The sequence below is a fragment of the Brachypodium distachyon genome, chromosome 2, assembly GCF_000005505.3.
Source record: "Brachypodium distachyon strain Bd21 chromosome 2, Brachypodium_distachyon_v3.0, whole genome shotgun sequence".
NCBI lineage: Eukaryota > Viridiplantae > Streptophyta > Magnoliopsida > Poales > Poaceae > Brachypodium > Brachypodium distachyon.
The window spans coordinates 43,987,539-44,003,396 of record NC_016132.3 but is presented as its reverse complement, the minus strand read 5'-3'; the positions used below and the strand labels follow the sequence as shown (position 1 = coordinate 44,003,396).

Below are 15,858 nucleotides of genomic sequence, written 5' to 3'. Positions count from 1 at the left end.
AGCATTGCTAGAATTTCTTCTGAAATATTACCTGAGTCTAGCATACCTGAATCTAATACATATGAGAATGAATCTGAACATCCTGAGAATGATGTTGAGAAGGATGACAATGAAGCTCCTTCCAGGAGTAAGAGACGAAGGATTGCAAAATCCTTCGGTGATGACTTCATTGTGTACCTTGTGGAGGATACTCCCAAAACCATTGCAGAGGCATATGCATCTCCGGATGCAGATGACTGGAAAGAAGCTGTCCAGAGTGAGATGGACTCCATTCTTTATAATGGGACTTGGCAGCTATCTGAACGACCCCACGTTGTAAGCCAGTAGGCTGCAAGTGGGTGTTCAAGAAGAAGCTAAGGCCTGACGGTACTATTGAAAAGTATAAGGTACGGCTTGTGGCAAAAGGCTACACTCAGAAAGAAGGCGAAGATTACTTTGACACCTATTCACCTGTTGCTAGACTTACTACCATTCGAGTACTACTATCCCTGGCTGCCTCCTATGGTCTTGTCGTTCATCAAATGAACGTAAAGACAACTTTCCTTAACGGAGAGTTGGAAGAGGAAATTTGCATGGATCAACCAAATGGATTTGTGGTAAACGGTGAAGAGAGAAAGGTGTGCAAGTTACTAAAATCTTTGTATGAACTAAAACAAGCACCTAAGCAATGTCACGAGAAGTTTGACAGAACTTTAACTTCTGCAGTTTTTGACATTAATGAGGCTGATAGATGTGTGTACTATCGTCATGGTGGGGGCGAAGGTGTTATTTTGTGTTTGTACGTGGATGATATTCTGATTTTTGGTACAAACATAAAAGTGATAAATGAGGTCAAGTCGTTTCTATCAAATTGTTTTGATATGAAAGATCTGGGTGAGGCTGATGTTATTCTTAACATTAAGCTGGTTAAGAATGAGAGTGGAATTACTTTGTTGCAATCCCACTATGTTGAGAAGTTCTTGAGTCGTTTCGGTTTTACTGACAGCAAACCTTCACCAACATCGCATGACCCCAGCGTGATACTCAGAAAGAACAATGGAGAAGGGAAAGATCAATTGAGATACTTTAAAATAATCGGTTCCCTTATGTACTTAGATAGCGCTACGAGGCCTGATGTCTCTTTTGCTGTGAGCAAATTGAGTAAGTTCACGTCAAATCCGGGTATAGATCATTGGCATGCACTAGAAAGGATATTGTGCTATCTAAAAGGTACGATGAGTTATGGAATACATCATTCAGGGCATCCAGCTGTGCTTGAGGGATATTGTGATTCGAACTGGATCTCTGAATCAATGATTTCTATGTCACAACCGGGTATGCCTTCATACTTGGTGGTGGTGTAGTATCATGGAGATCTTGCAAACAGACCATATTGACGAGGTCAACTATGGAAGCAGAGCTTGCTGCTTTAGATACAGCCACCTTTGAGGCAGAGTGGCTGAGAGATCTTTTGATGGACTTGCCGGTGGTTGAAAAACCAGTGCCGGCTATTCTGATGAACCATGATAATCAAACGATTATTACTAAAGTGAACAGTTCAAAGGATAACGCGAAGTTATCAAAACACGTGAGGAGACGTGTGCAGTCTGTTAGGAAATTGAAAAACTCCGGAGTGATAACTGTTACATATATTCAAACAGAGAAAAATCTGGCAGATCCCTTTACCAAGGGACTATCACGTAATGTGATAGAGAGTGCATCGAGGGAGATGGGGTTGAGACCCATGAATGTTGTGCCATAGTGGTAACCCAACCCATGTGATCGGAGATCACGTGAAGTACGATCTGGGAAGAACGAAGCTATCGGTATAACAGAGGAGAGTATGTTATAACCCTATCTATGTGGAGATGTGCGACTCTCAAATTGCTGTAAGGCAGGTTGGCGACATGCCTTAATGTGTTCATTGAGCCTATGCATAGCGAAAGATGCTGTCCTACAGAGTATTTTTTAAAGAACACACCTATATGAGTCCGACTGTCTAATGTCGCAGTCTATGAGATTTGGGTGATCTCTAGTAACTCATGAGAGACCACGGAGTACGACGCATATGCTCCACCCATGGGGTAGACTACTGATAGCCCAATACTGGTTAACTTTGAGTGAAATCTATTTCACGCCAGCTTGCAATTCAACGCTTTGTGAGTGTGGATGGATGTAACTTAAAGTTCTATGTAGAAGTTCAACTTAACAGTCTCTGCTGAAACACTAGTATATAAACAAGTAGCGAGAAAATGTAAATCTCTAAATGGGTATTTGAGATCTGGTGGGGGATTGTTAGAATTTGGTGTTGGTGGGCCTGATCAGCCCAAACCCAAGTTTTAATAAATTCTGAAAATCTCAAAGGCCCATTCATGAAGTGAGATGAGGAGAGTGGGAAGAGAATAGTCACACCTTGCTAGTTTAGAGTGAGTGAGACCAACAAATAAGGGATTTTGCTTCTCACCTATTGAACAAGTGAGCAAGGGAAATCCCCACGCGCGCTCCTCCTCCTACTCCTCCGCTTGCCTCGCCATGCCACGACGCGCGCTGTGTTTCGTGGATCGAGTTCGAGCCGGGCCGGTCCGGGGCCGGGCTTCTTATCTTTTTGTCACGCGCGCGAGGCATTTTTGGAATCTGTTACGGGCGCGTGCAGATTTTGTGGAGTCGGTTTAGGTTTCCTAAACCGAACCGACCTATACCTGCGTGACTACATATACAGCCGCCCCGTCCCTCCGATCGTACGGAACACAACCGAGCTAGGGTTTCGCCTGTCTCTCGCTTTTGTGCCGTTGTCGTAGTCTACTCCGTCCCGAGCGCTAGCGTGCACCAGCGATTGGGAGAGCAGGTCTCCGGAACCTTTCGCCTTTGCGATCCTGTACGGGAGAGGGCGAAGGGAAGCGCTCCGCGCGACTGCTCGGTTCCCTGCAACCACGGGTCGTCTACCTCCTCGAACCGGCGGGTGCGCGACGCGCCGCCGTCTTCTTCGTCAACAACTTCATCAAGCGAACGCAACAACAACGGCTTCCTCTCCACCGCAATAGTATGTACACTGTGATTCGATCTGTTGTTTAGTTATGATCCGTGAGTTCATATTGTTGTTCGTTGGGCTGTTTAATACTTCTAGTATTTTTGAGATGCATCTGTTAGTTGCTACTGTCGTCGTGATCTATATTCTGGAATTATTCATTGAATAGTGGAAATGCCCGTGCGTTGCCACAGCCTACCACACGTCCAACCTCCCCGGTCGCGTATGTCTGTTTTGTCGTCCTTTTTAACTTGGTTATTTTATTTCTTCACCGTCGTTTGTCAAACTTCCCATAAAATTTGTGGGCTCCATAAGTCGTCTAACTTTTTATTAGAGATAAGTTGATTCCTTAGCATTTTTATATGGTTTGTGCTCTAAGATTTTACACGGACAATTTAAATTCCGCATCTCTGATTCTTAGCTTATATTTACTCCCTCCGATCCATATTACTTGCCGAAATATTACATGTATCTAGATGTTTTTTGACATCAATATTTGGACAAATTTGATACATTTAGAAATTAAATATTAAAAATATGTTAACACCGCATCCAGTCTTTTTTTCCTGATTCTTGCATATTTATCTATCTCACTCTCTCATCGTGTACTCCACTCACCCCAAAAAAAATTCCCGGCATTGCATCCCGATCCCCGCCATCACTCCACTCACCCCCAACCAAGCATCCTCGCTGGCTATGTCCGGTTGCGTGGGAGCTCTCCCCGCTTCATCGGCTCCAGATCTGCCGCTGTTTCCCATCCCATACACCGGCGCGTCGCCCCATCCCCTACTCCGGTGCCTCCCCATCTCATGATTCGGCGTGCGTTTCTGGTTGCTGAGGCTGCTCCCTCCCTCGGCCGCCGGCGACCAGCCTGGCTCGGTGGCCTTCGAGCTCAATGAGGACGACCTCTTCGCCTCAGGAGCCCCATCCCCCGAGCGGCCGCAGCCGCCGCGCCGGCCCCTCCTCATCTCCTCAATCCACGCCGCAAATCCTAGCCCCACCATTCCCCGCCTCCGCCATCCGCCAGGGGGCATCCTCGAAGCTCTCCCTGAGCACTTCGGACCTCTCTCGCCACGTCTATCTTCTTCGTCTACCTCGTCGTCCCCCGCGTCCCCGATGACGGCCCTTCCCCGCATGATCCCCTCCATCCCCCGCCCGGCACCGGCACCGGCGATGCATATGCCGCAGTCTGCACCGGTTAATGTGCCTGCAGCAAGGCTGCGTCGACCGCCGGTGGTGGATGAGTTCACTGTTGAAGTAGATGACGACGATGATGAGGAGATGCTGCCGCCGCACGAGCCATTTTGCCGAAACAGTAAGAGCTCTAAAGGTTTGTCCTCGTGCCTTAGTGTGGTAATTAAATTAGTGAAACTACCATGTGATAATTATGGGGGTTCTGTTCAGGAGTTGAAGCCTGAGATATTGGTGGAGTGTCTAACTTCAGATTTTCTAGGTGACCTGGAAGCGGTTGCATCTTTGGCGAACTCCGGTCTAGATGTGTATGCCCACAAGGCCACAATATTGAAACTGTGAGGAGTCTGCAGAGAGTAGTTAGAGATCCTCGAGCAGGGTAATGTGCTTCTCTGTTTTTTCATGTTGCTCTGTCTATTCTGGAATTTGAAATTCTACTATATGGTCCCAAAAAATCTTTTGCTGTTGAAGGGACAAGAGTTTTTCTAATATAATATCGAATAAGTATAGTATGAAAATATCTATCATGATGGATTAAATAAAACTAATTTAGAATCGTAGATGTTGATAGATTGTTTTATAAACTTGGTCAAAGTTTGACTTAGGAAAAAGTTAGGAGTTATTACATTTGGGAACAGAGGGAGTAGAAGATAATTTTGCATTTGTTCTTGCCAATGTGACTATTCTTAGCTTGATCATGGACTGTAAACCCATTTCCATCATGATTGCTCTGTTCATATTGACTGTAGTTATAATGCAAAGCGTAGGTACAAAAGTAAAAATAATACCTTGTGATAGATAGTCATATGTCAGATCATTTGTGATTTCTTCATGTTCGTCTAGTTGATTATTATCATTTGCTAAAACAGTTTGATTATCATCATCTTCTGAAGCCTTTTCTTCGTTCATAAATTCAGAAACTGTAGACGGTGTCGAATATGTTGCTGATGGAGGTACAGTTTGATTATCATCATCTGCTGAAGCTTTTTCTTCGTTCATGATTACAGAAAGTGTAGATGATGTCGAATTGGTTGTTGATGGAGGTGATCCCAATGGATCACTATTTATTTGAAGATCTGAAATCATAGATGATGCTGAGATGGAAGGTGATGTTAATGGATCATCTAAAACACTTGAATCACAATTTTTTGCTTTCTTTAAAGGCCGGTTTTCAAAATCTTGATCCATGTTTGCAAGCACAAAAAAAGGATGGAGTCAACAGATGGTTAAAGCATAGGTACAACAAAGTAGAAAAAATAGAATTAGCATAGATAGTCAGATGCAATTAGCAGATGGTTGTTCATCAACTTAGTAAGGTATAGTGATTTCAGCGTGGCATTAGCATATAGTTACCAATTTTATCTTGTGGTACATTGTATAGTGGCCAATATTACCAGCAAGATAAAGCCAGGAGTTGGTTGGTCTCTTCTCTATATCAGATATATAGCAGGAGGTAAATTATATTTTCTGATCTCGTTCCAGTGTTAGAAGCTGATTTTTGATATACTCCTACTATGCATATTTCCTATTTTGTTCTAACAAAATATGTATATTCTGTGCTGTTAGAGTGAATAACTCAATGCAGCATCCGTGAATCAACGCATCATATAGTTTATTTTTATTTTTCATCCACTCAGTTGGTGATTTTGATGACTTGTTGCAGATACTTGTTACGGCGAAGTGCTTTGGAATTATTTATGGTAGATAGGTCAAATTTCTTCTTTGATTTCGGGGTATGACCTTTACGAACCTCTACTCTATAGTTTGAATTCCATGCATGACACAGCTGAATATATAATGATGATTGGCAGTAATCCATGTTATCTTCTTCAGAGAGCCGAGCAAATCCTTAAAAGAACTCAATTGATGGAGCGCTGGGCTAACTGGGAGGTACACAAGCACTAAATATGTATTTTTTTCTTCCTTGTTTGTTGGTAGTTTCAAGATCTAACCTGCCAAAATCTGGTTTGCTGCTATCATCTTAACTATAAAAAACTTGCAGCGAAAAAAGGATCATACCTTATGGTTGGAGATGGATTGATTGGTGAGACGTGGGGATTGGGGGCGTGGATCGTTGCTGGAAAGCAGATGATGGATATCTCTTCCTGGGGTGGGCGGGGCGAGCGTGGGGCGAGGGAAGGAAAGTGCCTGATCGATCTCTTCTTGGGGTATTTTGGGCGGTAGCTAAACTGATACGGGTTATGTATACATGCGCGTGTCCGCTTATGGCCGCTGCCGTATTGGATTCCGTTACGTGATTGTATATGGCAGTTCCTGCCTGATATATTTCTTCCTTGGCGCTGCCGTATTGAATTCAGTTATGCGCTTATGGCCGCTGCCGTATTGGATTCAGTTATGTGATTGTATATGGCAGTTCCTGCCTGACCTATCGATATGGCAGTTCTGATCAATCGGAAGAACCTTGTTCGCGAGGCGAGTGTGATATGGCAGTTCTGATCGATCGATCTCTTCCTTCGGGCTTTGCTGGGCCTGCAGGGTGCTGGGCCTGGGGCGTGGGATCGGGCGAGGCGAGCGTGGGGCGAGGGAAGGAAAGCTTGACAGGCGACGAAATTTTTTGGTGAAGGAAACGGTCCGTACTTTTTATATAGGTATAGATTGTTATTCTCGAAATTGCTTAATTTTCCAACAAATCTTTCAATTCTCGTGCCAAAGCTTTTCTTTTCTTTTTTGAGGGAAAGAGAGAAATCTTTCAATTCTCACGCCAAATCTTTTCTTTTCTTTTTTGAGGGAAAGAGAGCTTCATTCATTAACAGAAACATGGTTTACAGGGTTGATTACAAGGGCATCACGAAACACAGCATGAATTTACGGGGTCTAATTCCCTTCAACCAAGCAAGTTGCGTGTACCTCAATGGGGGATTGCGGCTTCAAAAATTTGTATGCATCTTATATGGAGCATCCAAAATCGAGTAGCATTTCTGTCAAATCTCGTGCTGGAAAATCTGTGCACAGTAAACATTTCGGCAGTTCTTTCATGTTCTTCATCGATGTCCAAAGTGGCCACTTTCATGTTCTTGATCAATGTCCACAGAGGCCACTTTATGATTCATTTCATTCCTTTCTTCCCTCATGTGCGTGCGTGAGGGAATCGGGTGCCTTGCTTAAACCGGATCGTCAAGGCAAGCGCAATTACTCAAGCACCGAGAGGCGAGAGCCCACAGGGCCACACAGTCTCACGTCGTCCTTTGACCTCCTGAGCTGCGTCCTCCGTCCACGTCGCTCGTCTCTAAACCAACGGCTGTGGTGAATCCTGTCAAAGTGCTAACCACCAAAACCGCCGCCCTGCCTGCGTCGCCCCCGTCGACTCCCGTTCCCGTCCCCCGCTTGCCGCTGCTGCTCGCGATAAGGCTAGTTCTCGTGTCCACTGAAATGAAAACAGGAGCCCACCGAGAAGTGAAAAGGAAAAGGGAGAACTTGGAAAAGAAAATAAAGAAGGGAACCCCTCCTCTCCAAGTCACGCGTCTCCCACCTCGCCGGCGCCGGCCGCCTCCCGCCCTTCGCCGTTCCCCGCCGCCGCTGCCGCCATGAGCGCTCTCCAGGCATCCCTCCTCCTCCGCCCCCTCCCCTCGTTCCTGCCCCCGCGCCGCCGTCTGTCACTGCCCCCCGCCTCAGTCTCCTTCCCCCGCTCCCCGCACCACCACCGCCGCCTCCCGCTCTCCCACCGCGCATTGGCCGCCGACGGACCCCAGCCTGCTCCCTCCCCGTCCCCCGAGCCTCCTGCGGCGTCTGCGGTGGCGTCAGCTCCGGAGGCGGAAGTCGAGACGGGCCCCGCCGCTGCGAAGGGCGGGAAGGAAGAGCTGGAGGACCTGGTGGACAAGGCTAGGGTTTGGGCCGTGGCGTTCGCGGCCGCGGTGGTCGCGGCGGCCAGGAGGTTTTTCGACTGGGTGGTGTCTGGAGATTGGATGGGCTGGTGGCCCTTCTGGCGCCCCGACCGCCGCCTGCAGCGCCTGATCGACGACGCGGACGCCGACCCCAAGGATGCTGCCAAGCAGAGCGCGCTGCTCCACGAGCTCAACAAATTCAGGTACGCTCCACGAGAAGAACAATCGTTTGCTCTTCTCTGATTAGTCAACTCTAATAGGCGTTGTTGCTTTGGGGGAATTTGGATAATGTGTTTCGGGTTGGCTGGTACCGTGGGAGATTACTTATGGTTGGACCATTGACTTACCAAATATAATAGTCGCAATGAAGGTTTTGAGAAATCTGCTGGTATCAATTTCAGTTTTGTGATGTTGAGGGGATTCAGGATCCTCGATACATATATCGTAGCATTAATACGATTGAGATCATTGGTCGTTTGTTGAACTTACTTAAAAGCAATATGACCGGTGGTTGACAATTCATATGTGTGGATCATTGTTTTGCAGATAATCCCAATGTATGAAATTGTTGCTAAATCCCTGGAATTACAGTACCTAAATTAATGGTGTTGTTGATATGTGATGTGGAATAATTTCCTTTTCTGGCCATTTTTATGCTACTTAAACAATTAATTGAAGTGACAGAAAAGGGTTACCTGTTCATTTTTTTTCACACATTGGATCAGTATCTATTTCAGAGAATGATATGGTTTTGGTTTTTATTTTCCATCTTGGCAGCCCGGAAGATGTCATTAAAAGAGTTGAGCAAAGAAGTCATGCAGTAGACAGCAGGGGGGTTGCAGAGTACCTTCGAGCTCTTATTCTCACCAATGCTATAGTTGATTACCTACCAGATGAACGGTCTGGGCGTTCAGCAAGTCTACCTGCTCTGGTAAGTTTCTTTTGCAAGTCTATCTTGTATGGCACTTAAATAGATTTGTGTTATCCTAGTCAATCAATGCAGCTTGAACACTATCCTGGTTATGGTATTGCCAACAAGATGGTACTTTATAACTTCCTGAAGTCCCAATCCATTTACAATACTGTAGAAACTAGAAAGTGTCTATGTCCTGGTGTGAAAATACTTTGTGTATATGCTTTTTGGTTATTCAAGAAAGCAATAGATTAAATGAGAGACTTGTTTCAATAAGCACTTGTTCAGTTCTTCATCGAGATGTACATTGCTACTACCTCTGTTCCTAAATGTAAGACGTTTTGGTAGAAGTCTACCAAAACGTCTTACATTTAGGAACAGAGGCCTACCAAAACGTCTTATATTTAGGAACAGAGGGAGTATCATCCTGAGCAGCAAAATCTTGAAGCTTTGGACCTCTTATTATTGCTCTATTTTTTTTTAGCATAGCATCAGTTGTCCTCATATGCCATTTCTTTGTAAGTTGTATTACTCTGAAGTATTAGTTATCATGTTGTAACCCACTTTTTTCACTCGGTGCATATATGCATTTACGTCAGTAGTTGCAAGAACTGAAGCAACGCGTATCTGGGAATGAGGACAAGCCTTTCTCGAATCCGGGGATATCAGACAAGCAACCGCTACATGTAGTAATGGTAAGTTCACTTGACCTTAAAAAAATCATGCTATTATGGTATTATTCTTGACCATGTGTTCTGGGGCTGGTTTTTACCAGTTGATCCTGATAGTGTTTGCCTGGATTTGTGTGCTACCATTAGGTTGATCCTAAAGCTACAGGTAGACCAACTCGGTTTGCTCAAGAGATCTTCTCAACTATCTTGTTCACAATCGCTGTTGGGCTAATGTGGTATGCCAACCTTCCATAAATCATGAGTCTGACCACTTGAGAATTTTTTAAATATGCCATCTATTCACATTATCTTTCTGCCAAGCTTTTCTATTTAGCTTTCTTGTGTTAATTACACTTTAATGTCAACTAGATTGTACTGTATTTGGCTTGAAGTTTCTTGCATAGTGCAACTGATATTTAAGTTTGATACATTAAAGTTTCGAACAGAAGTTTTGACATCCTTATTCCTGGCGTTTTAAATCATGCATGATATTGTTTATGTCGTACTCGTATAGAGTTGTAATGCCAATAGGTGTTTCCTGTGATGATATATGTCTATAGAAAACTAGGAGAAGTTTGGTTGTATTTTCCGTGCAGAAACCCATTTCCTGTGTTTATTCCATTAATACGGTTTGGATTAGTTTTGGTGGAGACAAACTTTTGTATTTGACCTTGAGTATCTTTTTTGACATCAATGTTCGAGTGTATTCTTTTGGTGATAATTACATTTCATTTCAGGGTAATGGGTGCTGCTGCACTTCAAAAGTACATTGGTAGCTTAGGTGGAATAGGCGCATCTGGCGTCGGTTCCAGTTCATCATATTCTGCAAAAGAGTTGAATAAAGATATCACGCCAGAGAAGGTAACACGTGACATTTTATTATCATACCTTGTCCCACAGACAATTATGCAAAAATGCAATTACTCGGTCATTCTTGTGTTTTCCTTTTGTTCTATATGCCTTATTTGCTGTTAGTTATGCAGCGATACAATTACTAAGTGCAGAAAAGGGTCAACATTCAAAATGACCCCTTTATGCTGTTTTATATGCAGAATGTGAAAACATTTAAAGATGTCAAAGGCTGTGATGATGCAAAGAAAGAACTTGAGGAGGTTGTTGAGTATCTAAAAAATCCTACAAAGTTTACCCGCCTTGGTGGAAAGCTACCTAAGGTAAATTATTCTGTATCAGTCTGCAATGTTGATTCGATAACTATAGATTTTGATGTTCAATAAAAAAAATTTAGGGAATACTTTTAACTGGAGCTCCAGGAACTGGAAAGACACTACTTGCTAAGGTACAATTTGTTGGAAGAATCATTTATTTCTTAAACTCCCCCCTCCTTCCCCCTCCTCTTCTGTGAGGGATATATTTTGGCGTATCCTTGCTATACTTTCTACTTCTGTTTTTACATATAATAGCAAGGTTCTCTGTTTAGCGCTTTAGCTTTCAAAAATTTACATATTCTATTATCAGACGTGTCTAGCTATTTACTAAACATTTCCTTGACAAATACATACCTTACTATTTAGGCCATTGCTGGGGAAGCTGGTGTGCCATTCTTTTACCGTGCAGGTTCTGAATTTGAGGAAATGTAAGGTCTCTTCTTTTTATGATATTGGCCTTTATGATTTCCTTGTAATCTTCGGTTACCATAGGGTGCTAACTACAAATTGCAAATGTTGCCTATCTTTGACTCAGAAAATATGGCTTTCTTGCATCGTACCATTGTAAATAAGGCCTTTTAAATGTAGTTTTCCCAAATAGTTTCAACCCTGTAGTTGAGCTAGTACAATCATTAGTAACTAGTACTTGCCAGGTTTCTGAAAACTGGCTAAAACCGCCATGAGCACCCCTAATTGTAAGTGTTTCGATTTGAGTTCATTCTGGAATTATATCGATCTGCTACTAAAATGATATATGTTATGCATGCATGAGTCATGACTAGTGAAGCATCTGCATTTCAACGGCACTGTACTTATCACTTGTATTTCTTTCCCACTTTCATGTCCTTCTATTTAATCAGAATTTACTGTCCCATTGTGTCAGGTTTGTTGGTGTTGGTGCTCGGAGAGTGAGGTCCTTGTTTCAAGCTGCAAAGAAAAAGGTATGTTGTTACCCTTCTCTTGTGTTACCTGTGCTTAGCTCCATTTTCTTCCTTCTCTAAATTGAGCCTACACTACAGGAGTATTAATATATTACTATTGTACTATTTTAGCTTAATGGCCATGCTCTACTGTGATTCTCTTTTCATCTCCTTCTCAATAGGCAAAATATGTATGCTCCATTTGTTTTACCAGTACCTTTTCTAAGGACAAAGTGTTCCAGTAGGTAACTTTTTACTCTTCCTCTTTACAGGCACCATGTATTGTTTTCATTGATGAAATAGACGCCGTGGGATCTACTAGAAAACAGTGGGAAGGGCACACAAAGAAAACTTTGCATCAACTTCTTGTCGAGATGGACGGTTTTGAACAAAATGAGGTAACATCATCACCTAAGTGAACACTGAACAGAGTGCTGTAGAACTTTCTCTAAATCTTGTCTCCAATCCATGTGTACAGGGAATAATAGTAATGGCCGCGACAAACTTGCCAGACATTCTTGATCCAGCGCTTACAAGACCTGGTAGATTTGATAGACATGTAAGTTTCCTCGAGTAGATAGTTTTTATCTACGCAACTGTTATAAGCAATTCCTTGTACTTTTAGAGAACATCAATGACATATATTTACTTATGATACCAAGTTTTTCATTAATATGCAATGTCACATGGTTCTTGTGGCATTAATTATTTACTAGATTGTCGTCCCTAGTCCTGATGTGCGAGGCCGCCAAGATATTCTAGAGCTCTATTTGCAAGACAAGCCTGTGGCCACTGATGTGGATGTCAATGCGATCGCCCGCAGTACCCCTGGCTTTAATGGGGCTGGTGCGTACACTTCCCTTTGCATCTCCCAAATTCTCGATTGAATAATCAGTAGCATTTCGTCATCTAAGTGCTGACTCTGAGGTGTCAGCTGGGATTTTCTGTTCTTTTTGTCACTTCACCATTTTATTAATACTAAGTTGTAACACTTATAAATCCACACATTTTCAGTTCAATTGAAACAAATATATGTCTTACATGTGAAAGGTGCTATCAATTTTGACAGCAATATTGTGGGGAGACTTGTACTGACTCTCTCTCTCTCTCTCTCTCTCTCTCAGATCTTGCAAACCTGGTAAACATTGCAGCAATTAAAGCTGCAGTTGAAGGTGCTGACAAGTTGACTGCTTCACAATTGGAGTTTGCTAAAGATCGTATCATCATGGGAACTGAGAGGAAATCAATGTTCATATCTGATGAATCGAAAAAGGTACACTTGTTCAAGTTGCTTCTTTTTTTTAAAGCACCCTCAGACTAGTACTTCTTGCATTCAAGTCTTCCTTTGCAACTTTAAAACTGAAGAAACTGTGAATTTCAGCACTAACTATTTCTTTTATCCTTAGCTTACTGCCTATCATGAAAGTGGGCATGCTATTGTTGCACTCAATACCAGGGGTGCTCATCCCATTCACAAGGCAACTATCCTGCCTCGTGGATCTGCCCTTGGAATGGTTACACAACTCCCCTCACAGGATGAGACTTCTATCAGCAAGAAACAACTCCTGGCACGTCTTGATGTTTGCATGGGCGGAAGGGTCGCTGAAGAGCTCATATTTGGGGAAGAAAATGTTACGACTGGTGCAAGAAATGATCTTCATACTGCAACAGAGCTTGCTCAGTATATGGTGATTATTTCGTCCACTTTGGAATATTTCTTGTTGGATGTGTCTAATGGCTTAACTGACTTGCTGTGTAGGTATCGAACTGTGGGATGAGTGATGCTATTGGTCCTGTGCATGTGAAAGAAAGGGCAAGTGTTGACATGCAATCAAGGATAGATGCAGAGGTATTTTTCCATAAGTCTTATGATTAAGAATGACATTTTTCTAGCATATATGGCCGCTGACCAGTATAAGCTAGTGATCAAGTTTTGTTGTGCTTTTGGGTACTGCCATAGTTCACAGTATTCCGAATCATTGGCCACGCCACCAACCTCTGTAAACTCTACCACAGTGGATAGTTACCATTTCCTCTTGCATTTATCTGATCATCTGTCCTTGCAGGTAGTCAAACTCCTAAGAGAAGCTTATGAGCGGGTCACACATTTGCTCAAGAAGGTTTGTCGTTCAATTATGATGGCATTTTGCGGACATATTTACATTTTAGTTAATTCAGTGCTGACTGATCCAACGTCTTTTCAGCATGAGAAGCAATTACATGCTTTAGCAAATGCCCTGCTGGAGCGTGAAACTCTCACTGCAGATGAGATCAACAAAGTGGTTCATCCCTACCAAGAAGAACCCCAGCTTCCCTTCCAAGAAGAAGCCTTTGCGCTAACTTAACTTAGTCATAGTAAGTACCATCGTTGCATCAAGGCGGTTGTTCCAACTGTAAATCTGTGTACAGTACTTGGAACGTCAACTCCCCAGTTCTCACTCGCCATTTTACTAAAAATGCGGGTAAACCTGGGTGCGTTTTGCTTCTTGGCACTGTTAGACGAGCATGCATGAAATTTAAAAGGTGACATCGATTATTGGTGTTGAGGAGGGTACTGCATGCTTATGAGCTATCACCATGTCTTTTGACTCAGAGACTTACCCTGGCGCCGGCGGCCTTTGCCCAACATGAGCCCTGAATTAAGAAGTTCATCATACTCGATTTAGTTAGGGAAGTATACAGGTGTAACATTGCATATATTGAATGCTAGGATTTATTTTTTTTGACCTTCTCCCCCATTGTTGTTGTTAAGAAAACCGTACATAAAATGGATGTGTTCACATTGCGTTGTGACATGGTAAGATGGACGTGAAGGCTTACAATGTGTGACATGTTTTGTTTAGGTTTTCTTTTGAGGAACATGCTGTTTCAAAACTGTTAGTGTCTTATGACACCACCATAAGAGTCGAATTCTTGCTTGGTCTCAACTTTGGCTCAAATCTCCCCCTCTCTCTTAGGGCATTTCCAGCCATGTGATCCAAACGGACTACTTTTTGTATTGGTTTTCGTTCGCTTGGGTCGCGGGCTGGATACAAATCCGGCCTATGTCCGTTTGGGTCGGCCACCATTTTCAAAGAAAAAAAAAACTAGCCGAAGATAGACATTGCATATATAGTAGGGGCAAAGTTCGTACATATATAGTTAAAAAGTATTACTGCATAAAACTACTACATAAAATAATAAAACAAAGATCATCTACTTGGAGTCTGACTCCAAGTCTTGGCTCCTCCTCCTCTGGGGTCTAGGCCTCCAGGTCGTCCTCCGGCTACGGCATCCATGGAGACCAATCGGCCTCCTCCTCCTCCTTCACCTGCGGCGGTGGAGGCGGAGGCGCGCCACCCTCGTCGGTGAGGGTGGTAACGTTGAACGCAGCGTCGAGTCCAGGCCACTGGCCCAACTCGACCCGGTCGCTCTCCATTATGGCGGCCTTGAGCATGGCTGCCTCTTCCTCCTCGATGCGTGACACGGGTGCCACCGGCGCGTCCTCTTGCTGCTTCACGACCGCCATTGCCATCGGTGGTGCGGCGTTCCTCGGCAGGACGCCGGCGAAGAAACCCCGGCAGGCGGAGGTCGTGCTCCGCTGTGAACTAGGCATCCCAATAGGGGGACTCCTCCGCGTAGTCGGGGTCGTTGATGAGGTCCTCCGGGAGGTGTTGGTGGCGGCGCTTGATCTCCATCCGGCGAGCTCGCCCCGTTGGCGGGACAGGGGGCATCGGAACCCTGTCGGGGCTCAGGTGCCCTCTGTGGGGCAGGTGCACGTCGGACGACGGCATCGGGATGCCGTGCTCCCAGAAGTGCTCCGCCAGCCGGACGTCGACGTATTGCCGACGCTCCCAGCAGGGCAGCGGGGTGATGCAGAATGCCATCGGAGGAGAAAGGGAACGGGGAGGAGGAGGAAGCACGGGGGGGCGTCGATTGCGGGCTCCGAAGGACGAGCCCGCCTCGTGGTCGTGGCGCCTCACCAGCGGCCATTCTCTCTTGGGCGCCATCGCTTGGGTCTCGAGCTCGCGATGGTCGGCGGTGGCTAGGGTTTGGGAAGAGGCGAGTGGGGTGTGGGATGGGGACGGGTAGCTGGTCCCCATTTAATTGGACCGGGGACGCATGTTCTTCCGATCGCTGCCATGTGGGGACGGGGAGGCGAAAAGGTTTGA

At 44.5% G+C, this 15,858-nt stretch overlaps 3 protein-coding genes across 3 annotated transcripts; 2 read left to right on the top strand and 1 right to left on the bottom strand.

The window, feature by feature from the left end:
• Positions 1 to 3,817: 3,817 nt before the first annotated feature.
• Positions 3,818 to 6,632, top strand: LOC100846294 (splicing factor 3A subunit 1-like; the record flags this gene model as incomplete). The annotated part of the gene is made up of 6 exons (XM_024459337.1): positions 3,818 to 4,334; positions 4,458 to 4,574; positions 5,113 to 5,648; positions 5,859 to 5,928; positions 6,029 to 6,085; positions 6,198 to 6,632. Coding segments are annotated over 2 exons (597 nt in total), but the record flags the coding sequence as incomplete, so codon positions are not given.
• Positions 6,633 to 7,601: 969 nt separating this feature from the next.
• LOC100831547 (ATP-dependent zinc metalloprotease FTSH 9, chloroplastic/mitochondrial) lies at positions 7,602 to 14,621 on the top strand. The gene is made up of 17 exons (XM_003569325.4): positions 7,602 to 8,240; positions 8,815 to 8,968; positions 9,553 to 9,645; positions 9,769 to 9,857; positions 10,359 to 10,482; positions 10,674 to 10,793; positions 10,868 to 10,918; positions 11,154 to 11,215; positions 11,671 to 11,728; positions 11,980 to 12,105; positions 12,186 to 12,266; positions 12,424 to 12,553; positions 12,832 to 12,980; positions 13,114 to 13,395; positions 13,467 to 13,556; positions 13,774 to 13,827; positions 13,912 to 14,621. Exons 1-17 carry the CDS (start codon positions 7,741 to 7,743, stop codon positions 14,050 to 14,052), a joined length of 2,304 nt encoding a protein of 767 aa, XP_003569373.1. The 5' UTR covers positions 7,602 to 7,740; the 3' UTR covers positions 14,053 to 14,621.
• Positions 14,622 to 15,294: 673 nt separating this feature from the next.
• On the bottom strand, positions 15,295 to 15,696 carry LOC104583302. Its single transcript, XM_010235158.1, has one exon. It carries the CDS (start codon positions 15,694 to 15,696, stop codon positions 15,295 to 15,297), a length of 402 nt encoding a protein of 133 aa, XP_010233460.1.
• Positions 15,697 to 15,858: the final 162 nt, after the last annotated feature.

What these genes read in the sequence shown, in the direction of transcription:
- LOC100831547 (XM_003569325.4), top strand. Translation starts at nt 7,741, where the DNA reads ATGAGCGCTCTCCAGGCATCCCTCCTCCTCCGCCCCCTCCCCTCGTTC. An exon ending in AACCGCTACATGTAGTAATG is followed by an intron (nt 9,646 to 9,768) that starts GTAAGTTCACTT and finishes TGCTACCATTAG; the next exon opens with GTTGATCCTAAAGCTACAGG. An exon ending in ACGGTTTTGAACAAAATGAG is followed by an intron (nt 12,106 to 12,185) that starts GTAACATCATCA and finishes CCATGTGTACAG; the next exon opens with GGAATAATAGTAATGGCCGC.
- LOC104583302 (XM_010235158.1), bottom strand. Translation starts at nt 15,696, where the DNA reads ATGGCGCCCAAGAGAGAATGGCCGCTGGTGAGGCGCCACGACCACGAG.